Source organism: Sciurus carolinensis, chromosome 15, assembly GCF_902686445.1.
Source record: "Sciurus carolinensis chromosome 15, mSciCar1.2, whole genome shotgun sequence".
In the NCBI taxonomy this organism is placed as follows: Eukaryota; Metazoa; Chordata; class Mammalia; order Rodentia; family Sciuridae; genus Sciurus; species Sciurus carolinensis.
Window position 1 is genome coordinate 54,952,482 of NC_062227.1, and position 24,501 is coordinate 54,976,982.

Here is a 24,501-nt window from a genome sequence, read left to right on the forward strand (position 1 = left end):
CAACAGAAAGCTCAAGTTCCTTATATAAAGTGGTGTAGTATCTGCATACAACCTATGCACATCTTCCTGCATAGTTTAAATCATATCTTGATTACTTATAATACTGAATACCATGTAAATAGTTGTTAAACAATTTTGTTTAGGAAATAATGATAGGAAAAAAGTACAATAGTTTTTTTGAAATGTTTGTGCTCTGCAGTTGACTGTGTGGGTTCAGAACCTGCAGATATGGAGGGCAATCTCTTAATTGTAAAGTATCAGTATTACCCTCAAAAGAATTATAAAGGCTTCAAAGGTAGTCCATGTTTTTCATTTATCTTGGGTCCACATCTACCATCTCCCATAGTTTGAATGAATTATATGGAATATCTCTTAGAAGAGCCATAAACAACCGGGGGTACCTGCTCAATGCAAAGGAAAGCACATTCCCTTGCATCCCAAGAGGAACTCTTCCAGATACTTCAGAGGACAGCTGTCCTTTGAATATCCACGGGTGTCTTAATCCAACAAAGCTGCTTTCTTTTTCCTATAATTACTGAGCAAATGTCAGCACCAGCAATCCAATGCCAAATCATGTCAGTCTTGAATCTACATACTCTTCTTCATCTTTACTAAACTACCTCAGGTTTAAATCCTCTCATCTAACCTATGTCAACTTTCTAAATATTTTGTTTTGCATCTTTTATTTCCAGCCCAGAATCCATTCCCTGGAATTCAAGAGTACAGCAAAATATAAGAACAAAGGAGGTGACGTCCTGGGTATGAATCCTGACTGCCTAGTTATGTGAACTTGAGCAATTTCCTTAATCTCTCAGTCTGTTTCTTTCTTGGTAACATAGAAAGAACATCTCTAATAACTGAAAAGAATATTAAGAAAGTAATCCCTGTAAATTATTGTCCATAGTATTCCATGCTTAGAAAGGGTGGGTTATGTTTTTGGGGGTGGGGAAGGAAGAAAGAGCACATGATGATGTGTCAAGGGCTACAAAAATCACAGAACAAATATAATGCAAGGTCTGAGAGCATTAGTACAGTCTGGGGATTTCACAGGACATCAATATAAATATGTATGGGGACATATAATTCAAACTTTTTGTAAACACTTAAGATAAAACAAGAAATTTTAATAAAAATGTTCTCTTGGGAGGTTGAAGCTCTTCAGAATGTGCTTCCTAGATGCTAGAGGGAGTAAAAGTTCTCTTTACTTCCCTGTATGGGTACAAAAAAGTCTGGAATCACTGTAACCACTCAGTAAATGTTGTTGGTCAGTCACTCCCCAATGCCCTCAGGCTAAAGATTGAACTATGCACCCGGGGGTACAGAGTCCTCCTTTACTTCTCCAATTCATTTATCTACTTCCACACCCAGGTTCCACGGCACTGTAATGGGTCCACTTTATGCTGTGAGTACAAACCTTGCTGTCCAACTTTGGGTGCCTTATTTTATTTTTTCCCCAGGAGACTTATTTTAAAACTGACTTTTTTTTCTTTTCTTCTTCTTCTTCTTCTTTCCCCTCCCCTTCTCGAACAGCTGGAGAAAACAAGACTAAAATTTTTCCCACCCCAGGCTAAACAACCATGCCCTTCACTGCCTGGAGAATAAAGAAACTCCGATCCTAGGAACTGGAACAATGGCTCTCTCAAGGACACCTGATGGACACTAACTATATATCTACTTATAACATTTGGATCCTGGTCCTTGTATTTCTTTTTTAAAAGCCCTGTGTTCCCACTGACGGGGAGAATCAGTTACTAGGACAGAAGGTCCCTGCATTTCCCCTTTGCTAGCAAATCAGTAGAACTTCTTCCTTTTCCTCAAACCTTCGTCATCATGATTGGATTGGCAACAGACAAGGACCTAGCTTTCAGGTATCAGCAGTGCACTCTCCCTAGAGTCCTAGACTCTACCTCCCTCATCACTGCAGGTATCTGAAATCACTTTTACTCCCTAACTACCACTCCTACCCTGCTCCGTCTTTCTTTCCCTCTGGTCAACTCCTGTCCTCTTGGTTAAGCATCATTTCCTCTGGTATGCTTTCTGTGATCCAACTTCTTTCCTCCTGGGCAGGGCTAGGCGCCTCGTATACTCCCACGCATCATTCTGTCCTGGTTAACTGCCTGCGTCTCTCCTAAACTGTTGAGCTCTGCATGGAGGGACTACGTTGCCATTTCCACTTGCGTTACTTAAACGCTCAATAAAAGTGAACTGAATTCATGATCTAGTCTTTAGAGCTGGGAGGACCTAAGACTAAGGATCTTGCAGTACGCACCAACAGCGATACCCGCCGCCTGTCCCCAACCCCCGTCTCTGGCGGGGAGGGAACATCGACACTAGTCACCACCGGGTGGGAGACTCGGCGCACTGCACTTGGCTGGACCGCGGAAGCGCCAGGTCGCATTCGGCGCACGCGCAGGCGGCCGCGGTCGAGGGGCGGCGAGCACCGGGTGTGACGTTCTCCCAGGACTGGCGCGCGGGTGGGGCCCGGCCTGGAGGGAGGGCTGTGGTCTAGGACCGCCGCCTGTATTTCCCTGACACAAGAAATGCCGCCTCCAACAGGCGTGCCGCCACCGTCCCCAATTCCGCTTCTTCCTCTTCCGTTCCGAGCGACTCCTCACCCCTACTCCGCGCGCCGTAGTCAAGAAGAGCCAGGCCAGCCGCACCGTCCGCAAGGCACCGCAGTCCACCTCGCACGCGACAGCAGCTGTCCGAGGGACACCGGAGACTGGGCTCGGGCCGCGCCGGAAGTCCCGCCCCGGCTCCGCCCATCCTCCCGGTGTCTCGGGCTTGAAACTCCCACTGTTAGGGTCTCCACCAAACCGCGCCGGGGGAGGAGGGTACGTTGTTTGGGAGGTCGGCTCCCACAAGGGCGCGGCCGGCTGGGCCCAGATGCACCTCTGCCTTTTGCTCAGCAGTTTTGCATCTCATAGACCATTGCTAACCAAGAATTATTGAGAACTTTCTTTGCTTACTTCATTTCTTGCGCATTCCCGAGGGCTAACTCAGAACTCGTCTCCTAGACACTTTACTTGAAACATCCAGTGTCCAAGTTGTCATTTCCTCCTTTGCTTCTTGAACAGCATCTGGTATTTATTGCTGTCCCCATTACTCATCACCTGTGGCAAGACAACCCTTGTTTCCCACACCAGCCATTCCATAATCTTGCTGGCAGCTTTCTCACCCTCCTGCTTTCTCTCTTCAGGCCTTGCTTACCTATTGGCAGGGGATCAAGTTTTCAGAGGTAAAATAGAAATGTGTGATGGGTTAGATTGGGAGTAAAGACGAGGAAGGCCTCAAGATGATCTCTAGGTTCCAGGCTTGTGCAATCAAGTAAACTATGAGGTCACTATTGTCTGGACTTAATTGCTTCCTCCTCACCAAAAGGCTCTTCTTGTCAAAGGGCAAGTTGAGCAATGAAAGAATGAGACCTAAAAAAGGAGAGGCTAAATTTGGAAAGAGAGGGGCAAAACCTCCAAAAGAGTGGAGACATAACACAGTATATGAACTAAAGTAAAAACAGTATGATTCCAAAACTTATCTTGATCATTAATATCCTTGGACATTGTCTACGGTGTCCCACGTCATTACAAATAATGTTTTCATAACATGACATCTAATGAACAATTGAAGCAAGGAAAATTTTGGTAAAAAACTATTTTGCTGCATATCAAAACTATTTTGGTAATAACCTTGAAACTAATAAATCAATGAGAAAGTGATTTACTTCTCCAAAAACATTTACTTCAGGTGAACATCTCTATCTTTAGCTGAAGATATCAATGATTGGTCAAGTGTGTATACACACACACACACACACACACACACACACACATATATATATATTCCCATATGTGAGTCCAGCTACTGTTCTGAAAGTTATTGACCAATTTTAAAGAGGCAACCCTAAACTACTGATTTCTTAGGAAGTCTGTTAGAATTGAGTGAAATGGTAAAAGGTTTTGCTTGGCACACTAGTAATCTATTATTTTTTACTATTCACTTTATTGCTTTCTCTCAGTTTGAGTGCAAACACATATAAACCCAGGTGACTGCATGTACCTATTGAACACAGACCACATTTTCTATTCCTGCTACATCTCAAGTAGGATTTAAAAAAAAAATACTTTTAATCATATTTGTGAGAATTTAGAATTTTGGGGAGAAGCCTGGAGGGAAGAGGTGGCTAAACAGTGGACCCTTTGGACCCCAGCCCAACTTCAACAACAACAAATGGATCTGCCTTCATGTTTTAAATATTATAGTTCTATGTTAGAATTCCTTTGTAAATCTGATTCTTCTGTTCATGACCAAAATTTGAAAACTATTGTATTTGATTAAGGATTAGGGTATAGATTTTATAGTATCTACAGAGTAGAGCCAAGGCACTTCAAATAGTTCAGAGGCACACAGACATAAGGCCTGAACACATAAAGACCATAAACATGGGAGTTCTGAATGATCACAAATTTATTAATCCTGTGATAAAGGGAAAGATGTAAGCAGACAATCAGGCACTTAAGTTACAGTCTACTAAAACAAGATCCTATGGTTTGTGAATCATAACTGCTCTGGAAATAAGGACCGCTACCTGAAAGCATATAGACTTCCCTTTGGCTATATTAAAACTGGGATTGTGTAAGTGGCCTCCAGAGGTGTAATATTTTAATGTCCAGTGCTTTACTTTCCTCAGAAGTACTTTGCTGCGGAACACTTGGTCCCTGCCCACTATGACTGCTCCTCAGTGGAGAGATGTCTTGGGCAATATCCGGACATGAAGGTGTGTTGTAATGTCTTACATGAAAATCGGCATCAGACCAAAGTCTCTTTTCTCTTTTAAAATTTTTCATGATTCATAGCATGTGGAGAAATGGGAATGCCCTCAACTCTTTAGAGGCTCAAATTTGACTCATACACCAATTCTTTGTTAAGCTGAAAGAACATTGCCTCTAAGTATCAAATATGTTATTTACAGGAGGTAAGTATCAACTGACACTCCTTGGTAGACTTCCTTGGTCCAGCTGCAGGGCCACATTCCAAACCAAAGATCATCCATTTCTAACTCAGGTGTCACCAACAGGTATTCAAAACCACCTGCTCCAGTTTTAGAAGTAACTTAAGTCATGGAATAAATTTACCTTGTATTCCTGCTGATTTATGACAGCAATTCAGTTAATTCACCCAAGAAAAAATGGATTTTGAGTGTTTACTTTCATTAAATTTACACTCAGCAAAGAACACTTAAGAGGTGTTACACACAAAACAGATTAATTCAATTAACACTGACAGGTTTATTCTAAAATACAAAAACAAATGCTTGATTTGAAAATTCAACTTTATTTACAAAAGTTCTACTATCAGCAAAGATGCCATTCCACCCCTTCAAAATAACTGATAATTTTCACAAAAACAATTTACATAGTTTTAACCTTTCTACATAAAACTGTATTATGGGATGAGCAAACAACCTCACAAGATGATCCAAGACATGTAAACAAAAAACATCATCTAGCATGAATGGTCTAGTGACAGAATGAAGAATTAAGAATCACACTTTTTAATGTGCTGTTCCATCAAGAAATGGAAACATGATAATATTTTGGGAGGTAAAGGCTTCATAATAAACTATCTTCACAATATCCTATCTTTCATTGGATAGTTTAATTGTGATTGTTTAGGATTGATATTGCAGGCTAATATTTTTGCTGATTTTATAAAATAAGTCAACATCATTGTAAAAAGGGCACAGACGTTTCTATACAGATTTTTCTACCAATGAAAATATGCAGATACTGGTTTGGTCTCATTATTCAGGCCAATTAATAACAAATTCATAAAAAAGAACTTCAAACCACAATCATCAGGTAACTGACTTATAAAATTACAATTTTCCCTGAAATCAGAGTATTGTCTTTTATAGTATATATATATTTGAATTTTTCATAACAAGACCATATAGACTAAATATTTAACCAAACAGTTCAAAATAAAATTATCCAAATTATTTACCAAAAGTAATAATTACTTTTTAAAAATTCTTTAATCTAGGGGGAACACTCTCACATCACAGCTAAGTCACAAGGAACTTCAAAACTTTGGGAAAAAAATTCATCCCTGAGAAGTGAGAGAAAAACATATAAACAAACAACCCAGAAGCAACAATCTTGTACCCTTTTAACAATCTTTACCACAGCATGAACTATTATCAATAGCCAGCAAGCAAATGTATTTCAATCCTGAAGAGCTACAACCTCTGGTGACCTGATCTTTTTTCTGTAATTAAACTACAAATGCAACATTTTTTAAAAAATCAAGATAATAGAAACTCTGGTTTTAATGTCAACTTTACATTTTTGTCAAATGCAAGGTCAGCCTGCTAAGAAATGAATATTCTAGTAATGACTGAAGTAATAACTTCCACTGGCATCTCTTCTGGGTCTCCATTTCTCCCATTGATGTTCACCCAAATAATAAAAGCAATACGATAGCAACTGAGTTTACTATTATCAACGGCACTGCAAAGGAAAAAAAGAAGTTTGTTACTATAAAGAAAAATCAGGAAAAAAAATTGATTAGTAGCAACTACTAACTAACAAGGAAAGAAGGAAATACCTAAGACTATGTCATCATAATCATGTTGTAAACAGTTACAAGAGAGGAACATTAGGAAATGTACCATATCATAAAACTTCAAGCTTATTTTAAAGAAGGCTTGTGGAACTGCTTTTTCTTAGGCAACCTAATAAAGAAGCCAGTAACTTTCAAGAATAAAGCCAGGTTAGAGAGAAAAAAAAAAATCCCACTACAAAAGGGTATGCAATAGTTATTCATACTCAGGAACTTTGCTACTTAAATCAAAACACAAAATTAAAACTTCAGAATGCTCTTCAAGTTTTCTTCTTACCTCGCATCACAGTTCTTACAGATCGAATAAGGTTCATTAGCTGAGATTTAATTCCTGGCTCCTCTCCGAATCCGCCAATTCCCTGGTCTGTTCCCCAGCCAACTGAATAACATAAAGATGATTAGCTGTGTTAAAATTTATTATGCAGTTGTCTTGCTCCCTCATTAGCCAACTTTTAAAGATTAGTTTGAGTCCTTGTTAAAGACATAAAACAAAGTCATATGTCTTAAAGACAAGTTAAGATGATATCGAGTTAAATATTTTCATTTTTTTCTTTTAATAGTAGCAATAACCATGTTTCACTTCATTTACACTTTGATTTTTATAAAATAATGGATAGTCCAAATTATTCCATGACATTTACTTCATGAAGATGACTGCAGTGACAACCTGATAAGTTTTTTCTCCTTTTTAGAAATATCAAACAAGGTATTTCATGTAAGGATTTAAAACCAAAGCACCAAACTGAGTAATTATTTGCTCAATTAAGAATTTATAAAATCCAACATAATTATCAGTATAAAAAAACTGTAGCTAAGAATCACTGTCTATATTATCTGAAAAAATTTTAATATATGCCTGGTCACAGCTTGGCTAGGCCTTTGCAGCATGCTCAAGTTTGCAGCAGGACATATCTTTTTTCCCTTTTTCCTTACATTCCTCTTCATTTTGCAATTGTGACGTGAAGACTCTATCGCACTATACTGTAAATGAGTCTTTTACCTTTTATGTCATTCTATATGTCATATTTCCTATAGCCATTATTTGTTTACCTTTATGTGACAGATCTTTTTGTTGTTGTTACTCTAGACATTCTTTTAAAGATTTACGTGTCCTCATTTCTGCAATCTGTCTTTTTCTTGTCCTCATTTCAAGTTCACTTTTTACTCTCATATGACTACAGGGCTTAATTAATTCCTGACATGCTAACCCTAAATTTGAAGACAGAGAACAAGTCTTTATCTTACACACGACAGAACCAAGTATTAGGAAACAAGATGTCACTTTGCTTAATCAGCTTTTATTTGGTTGAAATAAGGGCTAAATAACAGTTGCTTTTCTTTTTTGTCACTGCAATGTCATGATTAAAAAAAAAAAAAACATTTAAAATTCAAGTTCTCAACAGAGCTGATGCCTGCCTCTGCCCACACTTCAAGGCCTAGCTCAGGTTCTGCCTACAGTCCTTCCAGTTTGAGGGTGTCACTCTGCTGAGCTTCCACAGCGCAGCCTCCATCAGTTATTACTCTCACTTTCTTTATATGTCTCGCAAGATTCAGTACATGCCTTTGTAATCTTGCTGATTTGACCCTTTCAGTTTTTTCCCTTAAGAATTAAATCTTTCTACCCCCAAATACTGCCTACTGAATAAGGTCCAAACTCCTTAAATTGACATTCTGTGTCCTAGAATCAATCCCCCATGAATACTGAGGCATGACTGTAGTCCTATGCACAATTACCCATTAACTGTTGTCTACCTAAAGGCAGCAGTTTTGATCTCGATCTGCCTTCAGTGTCAGGACCTTTCCTAATTCCCTCCCACTTGTCACAATATACCTTCTTTCTCTTTCTCCCCAAATAATCTGATTACAGTGTCATTCTTCTCCTTGTTAGGTGTTTTCAAGTGCTTTCCATTAGAATATAAATTTGAAGGGCAGGAACTACAATTAGTCATTTTTGTTCATCTTTCTATTTTTCCCCACCACACAGCAAATACTTAGCAAATGTTTGTAGAATTAAACTGATTTACAGTAGACTGAGTTAATCTAGGGTAAGGTGGGAGAAGAGAAGGCAAATTCTGGGATCATAAATAAGACTTCCAAACAGCTCTATTTATTAATTTTTAAGGCACATGAATTATAAAATGAAGCATTCAATGGTAGCTTTGTAGAAGAAGAAATGCTCCAATTTTAAATGTACATACCTACTCAATCTAAACATAATTTCAGAAATGTTAAAATGTGAAATAATTTGCATTGCAGAATTAAGGACACAAGACATACCTACATCTTGCCCGAGAAAAATCAACCTCTTACCTCTAGATCTACTTTTCTCCTTGCCTGTCCCTGGCAAGTAAATATACTTATGTTGCTTCTCCAATACTTGTTTTTACTGTATTAAAGGTTTTTAGCTGGGTATGGTGGCACATGCCTATAATCCCAGCAGCTTGGGAGGCTGAGAAAGGAGGATCTCGAGCAAGGCCCTAAGCAACTTAGCAAGGCCCTGTGTCAAAACAAAATATAAGAGGGCTGGGGATGTGACTCAGTGGTTAAGTGCACCTGGGTTCCATCCCCAGTACCCATTTGAAGTCTAGCTTCTTTCAAACAGCTGTCTGTCTTCCAGGTAGCTGAATGAGGCATTCTTCACTATATGGCAGGGTTCTTTTTGTAATCTAAGTTCAAAGTTCAACACATTGGCCTTCAAATACTTAACAGCACATTAAAAACTATTTCATGTTAGTCTTCCTAGTCATACATGCACATAAATGATTATCAGTTGTGTCATCTTCCAAACTACATAACTGCCACAGGAAAATATCCATGACAAAGGAGAATGGGATAGTTTTGCAACTAGTTAACAGTCTCACTCACATAAACCTAATAACATAAAAGTTATGAACAATATGAAAGTAGTCAGGTTCTGGTTAGATGTGATGCATATAGACTTTATTCTTAGCTTCTTCTGGAAGTTCTACTAATAAATGACAATAAAGGAATAAGTTAACAAGACAGAGTCTCCAGGCAAGAGAAATCAATCAAAATCAGATAAACAAATCAATGGAAAAAGATGACCGATTTAAGCAGAAAACACTGAAACCTAAACTCTGAAGTGAGCACATAATGAAAACAACCAACCAAAAACTGATGTGACTCATTTTGAGAGCCCTGGAAAGGTGAGAAAACCTTTAAAATGTCCGCGTGTGGGCAACCAGGATAAAATCAGGTTCACCGAGAGTCTATGTTGGAGCTGTTACATCCTGTTCCCCCATCCCTTTCTCTCAGTCGCCTTGCAGAGACCAAAACAGAAGCTCTAGACCTTGAATAGACCAGGAAGGTGTAATATAAGAAAGTCTGAAGACCGAAGTGTCAGATTCTGCTTATTTCTCAGGTAAATCGGATTGTATAAGACTCACATTCTGCAGGCAGGGAATAAGAAAATTATTCTGGAAATTGGACAGCTGCCCAGAAAGAAAGGTTTCAGGTACTGACGAGAGGCTTCACCTCAGAGAAATAGCCAACTTCTACATTCACATTTTGGTGAGGTTCATCAGTAAACAAGTCCTGACCACATGTGGAGCTTCCAACAAGTCTTTTATTGCCATACACTTAAAAGTGAACTAACAACTAAGGGGGAACAATTCTTAAGATGGAAAGTCAAATAAAACAAACACCAAAAAAAACAAACAAAACCCCCCTCACACACACACACACACACACACAAAAAAAAAAAAAAAAAAAAAAAAACAGAAAAGGAGACCAAGGAAGAGAAAATGAACATGTAAAAGGAAACATTAAAAAAAGAACATCCTTAGAGAAAAACTACTGAGCATCATTCAGGGATCAAGAAAGAACTCTGGCTTTATTAGCATAATTAGTTCAAAAGAAGGGCGTTGAAAGGTCAAGTAGAATTCTACAAGGCAAAATTAAAGAAAATTAGAGCACTGATCTGTCAAAATAAAGTTCCAGAAGAGAGAAGGAAGAAAAAAAAAGGAAACAACTATTAAAGAAATAGTAATAGAAAATATTCCATAACTGAAGGACACAAACCTTTAGCCAAAAAGGTTTGATCAAAACACAAAACAATGAATGAAAGAAGACCCTCATGTTGGCAATTATTGAGAAATATCAGATTCCCCAAAGATAAATAGCCTAATGTCTTAAAACAAGTTAGGCTATCAATAAGGAAAAAAATAAAATGGCATTAGATTTCTTCATAGCAACATTGGAAATGGGAAAATAAATAAATGTCTTCAGAACTCTGAAGAAAAACTTAATCCAAAATTTAATCTAGAATTTGACACCTAATCCACAAATCCCCAAATGAAAAGATTAAAACTCATTATTTTTAACATGAAGATAGGAATGACTCCCAGAAAAAAAATGTATTTTCTAACACTGAACTGCTCTTCAACAACACAAAACTTTATACCATGAATTACTGTGATACAAGCATCAGCACTGAAGTAATTAAAACAAAAGGCAAGTTCTTAATTGGCCCAGTCTGTATTCTTATGCCTTCAGAATGAAAATGAAAAACAGAATTCTGGGTGAAGAAAGCAAAGCATTTGTCTAGATATTCCACAGACAAGTACAAATGTGAAAAGTAAAAAACCAGGTGCCAAGGATTATCTTTTACTGTAACAAATAGTTTTCTCTCCAACTGCTACAGAGGGAGTCTCAGTGGTTTTTCTTAGGAACCTAGCCAAAGCTTCAGGAAGTTTTTTTTTAAGAGAAAAATTTAATTTTGTGGCTTTTTTGTCACTTCCATAGCTAGAGGATCTAACAAATGATAAGACTAGTTATCATAGTTGCTGTATAAGTTCAAGAATGAACTTAAAAAGTTACTAATTGCAAATATCAAATATCAAACACAGTTGCCCAGACTTCAAAAACTCACACACAAAATGCAATCCATCAGACACATTCTGAGAAAAAGTAGCTATAATTTTGAAGGCTAGCACACCCTGAACAAATCTGTTTCCATATATGGAAAAGTCTGCATGATTTGCTTTTTAAATGTCACCAAGTTTGCTTGTGATTCAAATGCTATCATAAAAGCATCTAATATACTATACATATACACACAACACACACACACACAACTTTGCTAATCTATGTTTTTAAAAACTGCCTTCTTCAAAAAGATCAATGCTGAAGTAAACGATCTGGTAAGCTTAGACAAACCTAGATACTCCCAGTTCCATATAGCAGTTTCTATTTAATCCCCGATGAAATTCAACATATGCTATTTAGGAGTAAATACTTAAAGAGAAATTCCCTATACATTTAAACAAACTCAAATTACTAAGATCTACCCTCTTCAGAATTCTCCCTACTGTTCTGGCTCACACAACTTTGACATTCTAAACTCTAAATGATTACACGGTCTAAAGCAGTCAGACCTTGAATCAAATAATAGCTTATGATATTTTAACTGTTTGCTATGCACTGAATTGGGTGTCTGGCCCCCTTTTATATGTCAAAACTCTAAATCTTATGTGACTGTATCTGGATACAGGGTCTTCAAGAAGGGGTAATCTAAGATCAAGAGAGGTCGTAAGGGTGGGATCCTTGTCCAATACAACTATAGTCTTACAGGAGAAAGAGATCTCTGCCATGTAGGGGCTGACTACTAGCCAGGAGGAAGGCGCTCACCACAAATGGACCATGCTGGCACCCTGATCTTGAACTCTCAGCTTCCAGAACTGTCAGAAAATAAATTTCTGGGTTATGATATTTTGTTATGACAATCATACCTGACCAATACACTGTTTAATATTTCTTTTGAATTGTATGTAATCTAGTACTGGTTTCAGTAAATATTTGTCAAATTGATACCAAGTACCACAAAAACTCTAGTAAGAACAATTTTTACAGGCATTAAAATCCAGGTTTTTTTTTTTTCTTGTTCTAAAAAGAAATTAACATTATTGTATAGAAGTAGAAGAAGCAATGCATTTCTCTGCACTATTATCAAAATACTGACTTGTATAAATACATAGCCTTTAAATCTGGAACTGCTAGAATATGATAATATAAAGCTATTTGGTTATTCGGAAAATACACATTGACAGAACTGTAAAGATAAAAGAATCCTTCTCAATGAACTAAAGGAGGCAGAAAAGAAATTGCATTGGTGGTATGGCCTGTGAAGTTGGGTCAGAGATAGTCTGTGGGAGAGGGGATGCCAAGAAGTAGTTTTGAAAGCACAGGCTGAGGAGTGGCCAAAGACAAGAGGGTAAGTCACTGCAGACAGAGAAAGCAGTATGAATAAAGGCTCAGCAGTGAGGAAGAGCCTCATGGGAAGAATGTTGCATGGTAAGTATTGGGGAGGGGAAAAGAGGAAGAAAGATTGAGGAAGGGACACCTTGCAGAGGGCTAGTAAGTTACACAAGGGAGTCTGAATATTACAATAGAAAACTATGGATACTGAAGAACCCAGAACTGCAAACCACTGAAGAGCACACTCAGATTTTCTAGAAGGTAGAACAAAGACAAGCAAAACTGGAGGCAGGGCAACCTGAATAGGCTGCTACAGAAATCTAGGCAACAAGAGTTAAAAGCTCATATAAATAATATTTAATAAATACCATATTTTAAAATGTATTTAGATATGTTAAAACAAGAGCTTATCCACTTAGATAAGCCACTGTGCTGTTTTCCCTTAGTTCTAGGACCATATTCAAATCACATGCTCAGAAAAATATTTCTATGCTTCCTCTGGGCAGAAGTGCAATGTGGAAGAAATTTTCATCTAGGGGCACAGATTACCTGAAGAAATTTTGGAAAACACACAGTGCTGAACTCCGCTTCTAGAAAATTTGAACAAAGGTTTGGAGTAGGGTCTGGGCATTATATTTTTTAAATGTACCTCTAACAATTCTGTATATACTTCCAGGTGAAACCATTGGTTTGTTGGGACAAGGCTTTGAATATATGACTGAGGCTATTCTATAAAATGAGATGCTATGGACATCACACAAATTTATGCTTTTCTAAATGTGCAATGGGGAAGGAATGGAATTAACTAATGCAGGTGTCATATTATCAACCCCATTCAATTCTGAAGTTTATCATCTCCAACTAGCTCATATATCATTTTGTAATAGCTCTTCATATATTCTGGATAGAAGTCCCTTGTTGAAAATGCCATAAGTGTAACAGTTAATTTTGGACACTGAATTCTATTTCATTGATCTGTATGTCTATTCTTATGCCAGTACCACACTGTTTTGATTACTGTAGTTGTAGTAGGCTTTCAACTCAGAAAGAATGATCCCTCCAACTTTGTTCTCTTTTAAGATTGTTTTGGCCATTTGGGGCCCATTACATTTCCTCTGGGATCAACTTGTCAGTTTATTCAAAAGAGTTAATTGGGATTTTGATAGACACAGCATTAAATCTGTAGCAACATTAAGTGTTGCCATCTCAACAAGATTTTGTCTTCTGATCCATATATGTTAAAGGTATATCTTTACCTTTAAAAAAAATCTCTAATTTTTTTCTTTTTAAAATTTTTTCTAATTAGTTACACATGACAGCAGAATGCATTTTGATACAACATACATAAATGGAGTATAACTTCTCATTCTTCCGTTTGTACATGATGTAGATTACACAGGTTGTGAATCATATATGCACATAGGGTAATAACATCCAATTCATTCTACTATTGTTTATACCCATATCCCCTCCCATTCCTTCACTCCTGTGTCTAATCCAAAGTGCCTCTATTCTTCCCTAGTCCCCCCACCTTATTGTGAATTAGCATCCACATATCAGAGAAACCACTTGGCCTTTGGTTCTTTGGGATTGGCTTATGTCATTTAGCATGATATTCTCCAGTTCTATCCATTTACCAGTAAATGCCATGATTTCATTCTTCTTTAAGGCTGAGTAATATTCCATTGTGCATATATACCAGTTTCTTTTATCCATTCATCTGGTGAAGGGCACCTATCTTGGTTCCATAGTTTAGCTACTGTGAATTGAGCTGTTATAAACATTGATGTGGCTGCATCACTGTAATATGCTGATTTTAAGTCCTTTGGGTATAAACTGAGGGGGATAACTGGGTCAAATGGTGGTTCCATTCCAAGTTTTCTGAGGAATCTCCACACTGCTTTCCAGAGTGGTTGTACCAATTTGTAGTTCTACCAACATTGTATGAGTGTACCTTTTCCCCCACATCCTCACCAACATTTATTGTTTGTATTCTTGATAATTGTCATTCTGACTAGAGTGAGATGGAATCTCAGTGTAGTTTTGATCTGCATTTCTCTAATTGCTAGAGATGCTGAACATTTTTTCATATATTTGATCAATTGTATTTCTTCTTTTGTGAAGTGTCTGTTCAGTTCCTTATCCCATCTATTCTTTTTTTTTTTTTTTTTTTTTTGGTATTAAGTTTTTGGAGTTCTTTATATATTCTGGGGTGTGTGGTAAAGATTTTCTCCCCTTTTGTAGGCTCTCTCTTCATGTTATTGTTTCTTTGCTGTGAAGAGCTTTTTAGTTTGATTCCATCCCATCTATTGAGTCTTGAAAAAAATCTAATTTTTATTTTTTTAAAAATGCCTTGCAGTTTTCATGAGATTTGTACTTATTTTGTCAAATTTATTCCTAAATATTTTTTGATATCATAAATGAAATTTTCCTTAATTTCATGTTCAATTGTTCATGTACAGAAAGACAACGGAGTTTTACATACTATTCTTCTATCCTACATTATTAAACTTATTAGCCTAATAACTTTAGATTCTCCAGAACTTTCCATACATACAAGACTATCTCATCTGTAAGCAGAGGCAGTTTTATCTCTTCGACCTCATAATATGAAAATCTTCATTTCTTTTTTCTTGTCTAATTGCCCTGTCTGGAATCTCTAGTACAATGCTAAGTAGAAATGGCAATAGAAGGCATCCTTGTTTTATTCCTGATCAGGGAAAGCATTCAATCTTTCATCAGTATGTATGATGTTAACCAGGGGTTTTTCAGAAAGGCTCTATATCTAATTGAGGAGGCTCCCACCTATTTCTAGTTTGATAAATATTATCATGAAAGATAATTGGATTTTGTCAAATGCTTCTTCTGTATCTACTACTGTATTAATCATATGATTTTGGTTAATTTAATAACATTTTTATTTTAGAAACATAATGTATATATTAATTGGTTTTCAAAGGCTGAACCAATCCTGCATTCCTGGGAGAAATTCTACTTGGTCATGATGAATAATCCTACATTGCTAGATTTAATATGCCAGCATTTTGTGAAAACGTTTGCATTTATATTCGTAAGAAGTATTGCTCTATAGTCTCTTTTCTTGTGATGTCTTTCTGTTTTTCAAATGCAACTATTACTATCCTTGCAGCATGAATTGGGAAATATTTGTTCCTCTCCATTTCTTGGAATAATTTCTGAAAAACCGATATTAAGTCTTCTTTAAATGTTTGGTAGAATGCAGCACTGAAGACTGAACTTTTTATGCTAAGTTTTTAAATTATAAGTTCCAACTTCTTATAGGTTATAGATCTACTTAGACTGCCTATTCTTCTCAAGTCAGTTTCAATCTTTCTAGGAATCTGTCCATTCTTTAAATTGTCTATTTTGTTGGCATACAGCTGTTCATAGCATTCCTTTATAAACCTCTTCATTTCTCTAAGGTCAGTAAAGATGACCCTTCTTTTCTGATTTTAGTAATCTGAATCTTTTCTATTTTTCCCCTCAGTCAGTGTAGCTGAAGGCTTGCCAATTTTGTTTATCCTTTTAAGGAGCCAGCTTTTGTTTTTGTTGATTCTAATATTTTCCCATTCTATATCATTAATTTTCACTGTAATCTTTATTATTCCTTTCTTTTTGCTTGTTCAGGGAGGGGTGTGAGAGAGGAGGGATTGAGACTCAAATGCCAGAGATTCTCACAGTTCTGAGATTTAATAAATTTTTTTAAAAAAGTTTTTGAGCTGATGCGCTTACGAGAAGTCCCTAAAACTTTGAATGTTTAGTTTTTGTGTTAGTTTTTCATCATTGTGACTAAAATATCTGATGAGAACAATTTAGAGGAGAAAGTTTATTTTGGCTCATGGTTTCAGTTCACGGTCAGCTGGCTCCATGGGAGAAACATTATAGTGGAAGGGCACAGTGGAAAAGGTACTCAAATCATTAGAGGGGTGGAGGCATTAGGGACAAGCCCCCAAGGGCATGCCGCTAGTGATCTATTCTTCAGCCATGCCCACCTGCCTACAGTTTCCACCTCCTCCCAGTAGTCCCTTCAAATTATTAGTCCATCAAATGAACTAATGAGGTTAGAGCCCTCATGAACTAGTCACTTCCCCCAAACCAGACCTCTGGACATTGCGGCATTAGGGACCAAGTCTTCAGCTCATGAGCTATTGGGGGACCTTCTAGATCCAAACCATAACAATTTAAAAACAAATTTTGCCAGTATGGCTGTTTCATTAGAAAGGAGGCCCAGGTAGGTCCTCATACCATCATATTAAAAGTGCTCTCCATTGAGAATAGTTTTCACATTTTTATTTTTTTGAACAAACTGTTTTTACTTTATATAATATATATACATCTTTAAACTATGCACAAAGAACTAGATGAACCCAATAAACATTAGCAATAAAGCAAGGCACAAAATATATACAATGAATATATATATATGCAAAGCAGACCAAATTAAATTACATTATTCAGTACATTACGCACATAGGATAAAATCCAGGAGGAATTGGAGAAGTTGTGATACTGGTTGGCTCTAGAAGGGTCATCAGAGGGTTTTTCTCCATAATTTTTATTGGTGCATTATATGGTATGTAATGGTGGGATTCAATGTTATATATTCATATATGTATACAATATAACAATATAATTAGACCAATTTTTACAATATAACAATATAATTAGGTCAATTTTTCCACACTTTTAAGTGGCTTAAATACATATAGACATATATTTCATATATATATACACATACACACACACACATACACATGTGTATATATGTGTCAGTTTTGTCTCTTGTCCCACAAAGCTTAAAATATTTATAATGTGACCCTTTAAGAAAAAATTTGCTTTCTTCTAGAAGCTTTGTTTTACCTTTCTCATTTAGATTCACAATGCTCTTGCAATTAGCTTTTGTGTTCAGTCTGATGCAGAAGTCATAAATCACTTATTTCTTCTTGGGTAGACAGTTAATCCAGAATCATTTATTGAAAGGGCCATCCTTTTAATATATTAGACGCCAGCTCTATTTATATCCTTCTCCACTGTATCACCTTTATCACAAAGTGTCGTTACAAAAATGACTCTCAATTTGGATTCTCCAGTCTGTTTCATTGTTCTACTTGTCCAAAAACCTTTTAATAAATTCCCTTCTGCTTAATCAGCCAGAAATCAGTTTCTGTTGCCTGCAACCAAGAACTCTAACAGGAATGAGTAATTTCAGAACTTTATCCTTGTATCTCTAAGACAGCCTTCATTCCAATGATTTCAAATTACTAGTCAGTACTGAAAATTCCTAAATGGAAGTCCTTCCTAGACATCCTTTTGCACATCAGACTTGCATATTCAATTGCCTACATGACATCTCAAATCAAAAGTCTTAAAGGTACCTGAACTAGACTAATTCCTATTCATATTTCAGGACTCAGCTTTACAAATTATTTCCTTAGGAAATAACACTGTCCTTATTTACCCAGTTTACATTCCCACGTGTTTGTACCCAGTTTGCTTTCTTCAAAGCATTTAGCACAGACACAATGAACTATTTCTGTAATTATTTTAAACATCTGTTCCTCCATTAGGCAGTAAGCTATATGGGACACTGCTACGTTCACTTCTATTTCCCTTTCACCTAATTGAGGGCAATTGCCCATTCATTATAAGGAACAAAGAAAAACTTCCTGCTATCATGTCCAGGAACCATCCTCCTTTGACTAACTCTTCCTATCTCTTCTCAGTGAAGAAAGTACCCTACCTTCTGCTTAATGCCATCTATTCCAACTGTGATTTAGGTCCATTCCCCCTTCTACCTTTTTAGAATCCTTGAGCTACCAACCTTTCCATTTCTGGGATGTTTTATTTTATTCTCACAACCAGATCTTTTCCATTGGCAATTCTTTTTTTACCTTTAATTTTGAAGATTTAAAAATATTTATTACTCATTTTGTCATATATCCTTCATTTTTTCTCTGCTTAGATACTCTGAATATTTCAGTATGTGCTTTGAAAGCTAAGGACATTTCTCTATATAATACCATTATCACACTAAAAAATTTACAGTGATTCCTTAATGTCATCTAGTACTTAGGCCATACTCAAATCTCACCAAAGATTCCCGAAATGCCTTTTACAGTCAATATTTTTGAACTAGGATTCAATTAAGGTCTACACACTGCTTAAGAATTTCTCCCTTATAACTCTTTCCTCTTTCTTTTGTTCATCTGCCTCATGGTTACCCCTGCTATTTCCCACTTTCTTCCTAGCACTGACTTGTTGACGAGAGTTGGAGAGTTCTCATTGTCACTGCCAAACATCTCAAGCCCTTCCTGCCTAAAAGCAAAAGAACCAACACCACAAAATACATCCTCTCAAGCTACCTTTTCTTCTTTTCTTTCAACTTAATGATAACATTGGATAATTTTGCTGCCTCCATTTTATCACTTTCCACTTACTTCTCAACCCATTCTGGATTTTACCCACTGCTGTCACTGCTCTTTTAAAAATCATCAGTGAGAGGATAGACTGTGTAAAGGGCAATGAGGGGTGGGAGGGGGCAGGGGAAGGAATGAGACGAACATCGTTATCCTATGTACATGTATGATTACACAAATGGTGTGACTACTTCGTGTACAACCAGAGAAATGAAAGTTGTACCCCATTTGTGTACAATGAATTAAAAAAAAAAAAAATCAGTGATCCCAATTACCCTAAATCCTTAGGATACTTTTCAGTACTTATCAAACTTGGCTCCTCAGCAACATTCCACCATGGTACTATCACTCCTTCTTCATACCTTATTTGACTTTGCTGAAACCCCACTGTCAAGGTTTACCCAGTTCTGTTTTATTCTCTCATTAATTCTTCTGGTCAGCATTTTGACCTCTGTTAAAGATTAAATACTAGAGATTCTAGAATTGTCCTTGATTCTTTTTGTACTCTACTCCTTCCCTGAGTAATTTTATCTCTTCACAAGTCTTCATTTATCATCTGTGCTTGACAAACTCAAATTTCAGTCTCCCCTCTGGCTCGTTTTATTTTATGGACTTAAATCCAATGTTTATGCTACATCTCCATTTGCATATCTCACAGAAACCTCAAACTCAGCCAGTCCAAAACTTATTTCATTATCTCTTTACCTCCTTAACCAACCCACAACCCCCAATTCTCTTCCAATACTCTCTAACACTGAAGGTACTGTCCTTCATTTAGTAGCTTAAGACAGAAAACCAAGAGGTCTTTGACTGATCCTTTCTAATTTTTAATGTCCAATAGTTATGTTCTGCTGTTTTAACCTTGAAAGTATCTATTAAGCTGTATTGGTTTCTAAGGGCTGCCCATAACAAAGTGCCACAAAAGTAAGCTTAACACACCAGAAATTTTTCTGTTTTGGAGGCCCAAAGTCCAAAATGAAGGTGCCAACAGGACTGGTTTGCTCTGGGAATTCTGAGGGATATTCACATCCTACCTCTTTCCTAATGCCTGGTAGTTGTTGGAAATCCTTGGGGTTCCTTGACTTGTAGCCACATCACTCTAATCTCTTTCTCTGTTGGGGGGGCCTCTGTATCTCCCTCTCCTTATAAGGACACCAGTTATTGGATCTATCTGGGCCCAATACATAGCCCAGTATGACCTAACTTCACTTGATTACAGCAGCAAAGACCTTCCAAATATGGTCACAGCAACAAATACCAACATGTAGGTCTTCAAATTCAACCCATAACATGATCACACCTTTTCTTCTGCACAGTACAGTGGTGAAGAGATGGACTCAGAATGCTTATTTTCACTGTTTTCTACCTGTGTGATCTTAGATAAGTTACTTACTCTGTGCTTCAGGTTTTCCATCTATAAGGCAGGAATGAAAACAGTAACTATCTCAGAATTGTTGTGAGGATTACACAAATAAATATATGTAAAGTACCTGGTACAGATCCTGCACCTAAGTATCAGTTACTGTTATTTTTATACCCACGCATCTCTACTTGTGTAATTTGGAATGGTTTTTCCCACATCCATCCCTCTGCTTTCTAATCTTTTCTACACACTGTGGCTGGAAAGATTCCCTAAATAACAAAAATCTGGTTATGCATGTCACTGCCTTGCTTAAGACTGTTATCACCTTCCTCGGTGTTTTCACACCAGTTCTACACCTGCTTAAAGCTCTTCTCATTCCTAACTTCTTCCAACCCTTCACCCTCACCTAGTTAATGTTTACTCATCAGATTTCAAGCTAAACACATTTCCTCCAAGAAGCTTTTGCAAATTCATCAATTACTATCAACCTGCATATCTCTTTATTCTGCATGCTTGATATTTTTACCCACTAAATGAAACTCCACTAGACTGTCAGGGTATCTGCTGTAATTTCAATTCCAACTACATGGGCCTGCACATAATTTGTGCTCAATAAATCTCTTAGTTAAAAGTGACATGAGTCAATCTTGGCCGTACGCTTGTGTCTCAATGATTTCACACAGACATATTTTACAGTGACAAATGATTCACATAACGCAGTATCCTGTGTCAATTTTGCCTTAGACAAGCAAGCAGCAGCCTGCCCAGCCTGGCATGAAGATCGCTTGATTGTGAGGTTCCTGCAGTCATAACTTGTGTCACCTTTTATTTCTAGATTCTAACACAGTCTTTGGAACATTGTAGGCACCCGCTAAGCTGTAGTGAATAACTGCTTGGAACGTGGGAAGCTGGAAGTCCTGATATTTCCAACACCTTCCCTTACCTATTATCCTCAAAGTCCAGGAACACCTACTGCCTTCCATCCTCCCAACTATCAAAACTCCAAAATGAGCCACACCCACTCCCCCAGCCCCCAACTCTTGATCAAAACTCAGACCCCAGCCTTTCGACCATTATAATCGGTCACAGGGAAATGCAACCAAATTACTGGGCTAAACTAATCACAAGCAGGAGCGTCCCGGGCACACCTCAGTCTCCCCTCCCACCCCGTCTCCGGGCCCCCGTGGGTGTCTGTTCAACCTTAACCGGTGCTGAGTTCAACCCTGGTGTGAAGGACACCCCGAAAAAGCCGACCCCTCGCCCCGGGAGGCGCCGCCCCGCACGCAGTCGGGCTCGAGTCCGCCGCCCCACAGCGAGCCCGCGGCCACTCACTGTTTTTAAGGAAGCGCTCCTCGTGCAGCACGGCGATGGCGTTGACGCACAGCAGGGCTGCCTGCAGTAGTGAATACAGGGTGAAGGCCATGGTCTCCCCGAGCCTTCACGAGGCCCAACCGACTCTTCTCCCGCCGCCACAGCGGACGTGGCGCCGCCACCACCTCCGCTCTCCTACGGGAGCCGGTGGGGCCCAAAACAAGTTCTCCGAAGAGCTCCGCCCCCGTCTGGCTAAGAACCGCCCTACGTGCACGTCAGCGGGGCAGAACCGCCGAAGTGTCCAGACGGATGCTGTCCAATGCAGTAACCGGTTGCCTGGGGCTATTGAGCGCTCGAAATGTGGCTGGTCCGTGTTAAGAGGGACTGCAAGTGTAAGTTTTCAAAGGCTTAGAGCGAAAACAAATATGGAGACTATCTCATGATTTTAAAACGTTGATTACATATTGAAATAACATTTAAAATATATAGAGGTAAATAAAATATTTTACTAATATTATTTTTTACCCTTAATATTTACTTTTTTATTGCCTCTGTGAAGACATATAAATGACATAAGAAGATTGCATTATGTTTCTATTGAACAGTGTTGCTCCATATGCTCCCAAGAGCTATAAGAGATGTTCATATTCCCATTTTACCAAAGGGAACGGGGGCTTTGACAACATTTTTAAAAATTTAAAATAAGGTTTGAGAACGTAGCTCAGTAGTGCAGCACTTGCCTATTATGTGCAAGGCCCTGAGTTGATTCCTAGCATGGCAATAAACAAACAAACATTGTTCAATGAGAGAAATTCTTTCCTCAACCAAACTCTAGCTAGAGTCCTCTAAGTCTTCTTCTGGACTAGGTTTCCATCTTGGCCTAGAACGATAAGTCTCAACACAAATTATTTCATCCGCCCACTTAGTGTTGTAGCAAATGAACAGTTTCTAACTGTTCAAGGCCACAGTCGCTGGATAACTATCCCTCCTTAAAGTGCTTGCCCGACAAAACTCGAGGTTGCCAAAAAAAAGTTTTGTTACAGCCAACACCTAAGGATAGGCTGCTGACCACCCTTTCTTACAACACTTACAGTTGTGAATCCTTCTGTCTCTTTAAGATGTATATGTACCTCCCTAAACTTCGAACTCTTCAAGAACCTGAAAAACATCCCTTTAAAATGTAACCATCAGGAAGGATAGGACTTCTGTCTCCCAGTCTATCTGAGAGGATATCCTAATTTCAGTAAGTGTCAGCTAGCAGACAGAGCTGGCCTAATTGCATTTACACTGACTAGCCCCATGTAGTTTTTCATTTGCCTGACTACAGAGTCCCACTTGTCCCCCTTCTTCATTATCTCCTAAAAACTCCCCAACAACCAGTCACAGTGGGGCATGCCTGTAATCCCAGGGGCTTGGGAGCCTGAGACAGGAGGATTGTGAGTTCAAAGCCAGCCTCAGCAACTTAGAGAGGTCCTAAGTTTCTCAGTGAGACCCTGTATCTAAAAAAAATATTTTTTAAAAGAACTGGGGATGTGGCTTAGTAGTTAAGCACCCCTGGGTTCTGTTTCTGGTACTAAAACAACAACAACAAATCACCTCTGTACAAATTACAGTTGAGTTCAATTCACACTGGGCCCTCCAATAGTATTTTTCTGATTAAAATATGACTTTATCATTCTAACATCTGACTTTGTCTTTGACAGCATCAGTAAGAGACTGAGTTACATTATTTTAAATTCTATAGATTGTTTGAGAGTAAATATGCAAAGTAAACACTTCCTGAAGATGAGTCCCAAGGTTCCTTGAGAGAGAAGAGGAGGAAAGTACCACATTCAATTCCAGAAAGGACTTTGGAAGCCTGTGTGTTGGTAGTGCTGGAAGAGAAACTGAATGAAAAAGGAATAATTAAACTCCCAAGAAGAGATGAGGTTTAAAAAGTCCAACTAGTTAGTGCCTATAAGGTAGAAGAGATGTATTGTTTCCCCCAGATGTAAATAAACATTTGCTCTAAAATCTGGTCCTACTGCAAGTCAGGTAAAGAGACACATGAAGATAAAATAAAGGGAATAAAAGAAATAGGATACTAACAAATCCTCCAGTTCTTCAAGGCCCATATAATGCTAGACACTGCTGATGAATCTGTTGAGCCTGCTATAACGAAATACCAGAGATTGGGTTCAATAGGAATGAATTTCTCCCAGTTCTGGAGGCTGGAAATCTGAGATCAGCTTCTGGTTGCTGACTTTTGTCCCCACTGGTGGGAAGAGAGGAAGCAAGCTCTTTTGGGACTCTGTGAACACTGGGTCCACTATCACAACCTCATCTTATCCTAATTATCTCCTAAAAACTGAAGGCTATAATACCCTAACATTTGGGGGTAAGGTTTTCATTGTATATGAATTATAGTTTTTACTTGGTGAAGAGCATTAAAGGGGGAGGCTATGGCTTGTCCCTGACAAAACATGTTGAGGCTTGGTTCCCAGTGTAACAGTGTTAAGAAGTGGTGGCATATTTATAAGGTAATTAGGGGGCTTCATCCTCATTAAGGTGTTAATG

General features: G+C 38.0%; 2 protein-coding genes across 3 annotated transcripts in view; both read right to left on the reverse strand.

The window, feature by feature from the left end:
- Nucleotides 1–2,744, reverse strand: part of Hdhd2 (haloacid dehalogenase like hydrolase domain containing 2) — a 36,897-nt gene extending 34,153 nt beyond the window's left edge. Inside the window, exon 1 of one of the 2 annotated variants that reach the window (XM_047526434.1) lies at nt 2,616–2,744. The gene's annotated coding sequence lies outside the window, so the exon portion shown is untranslated. The other variant, XM_047526435.1, reaches the window with a different exon arrangement.
- A 2,567-nt stretch (nt 2,745–5,311) lies between these two features.
- On the reverse strand, nt 5,312–22,153 carry Ier3ip1 (immediate early response 3 interacting protein 1). The gene is made up of 3 exons (XM_047526440.1): nt 21,967–22,153; nt 6,899–7,000; nt 5,312–6,509 (listed from the first exon to the last, which is right to left on the reverse strand). Exons 1-3 carry the CDS (start codon nt 22,055–22,057, stop codon nt 6,454–6,456), a joined length of 249 nt encoding a protein of 82 aa, XP_047382396.1. The 5' UTR covers nt 22,058–22,153; the 3' UTR covers nt 5,312–6,453.
- Between the last annotated feature and the right edge of the window lie 2,348 nt (nt 22,154–24,501).

Bases quoted from the DNA above. Each gene is read 5' to 3' on its own strand.
- Ier3ip1 (XM_047526440.1), bottom strand. From the start codon at position 22,057: ATGGCCTTCACCCTGTATTCACTACTGCAGGCAGCCCTGCTGTGCGTC. The intron at 7,001-21,966 runs GTGAGTGGCCGC...TATGTTATTCAG, and splicing joins GGAGCGCTTCCTTAAAAACA to TTGGCTGGGGAACAGACCAG. The intron at 6,510-6,898 runs GTAAGAAGAAAA...TTTCCTTTGCAG, and splicing joins TGTAAGAACTGTGATGCGAG to TGCCGTTGATAATAGTAAAC.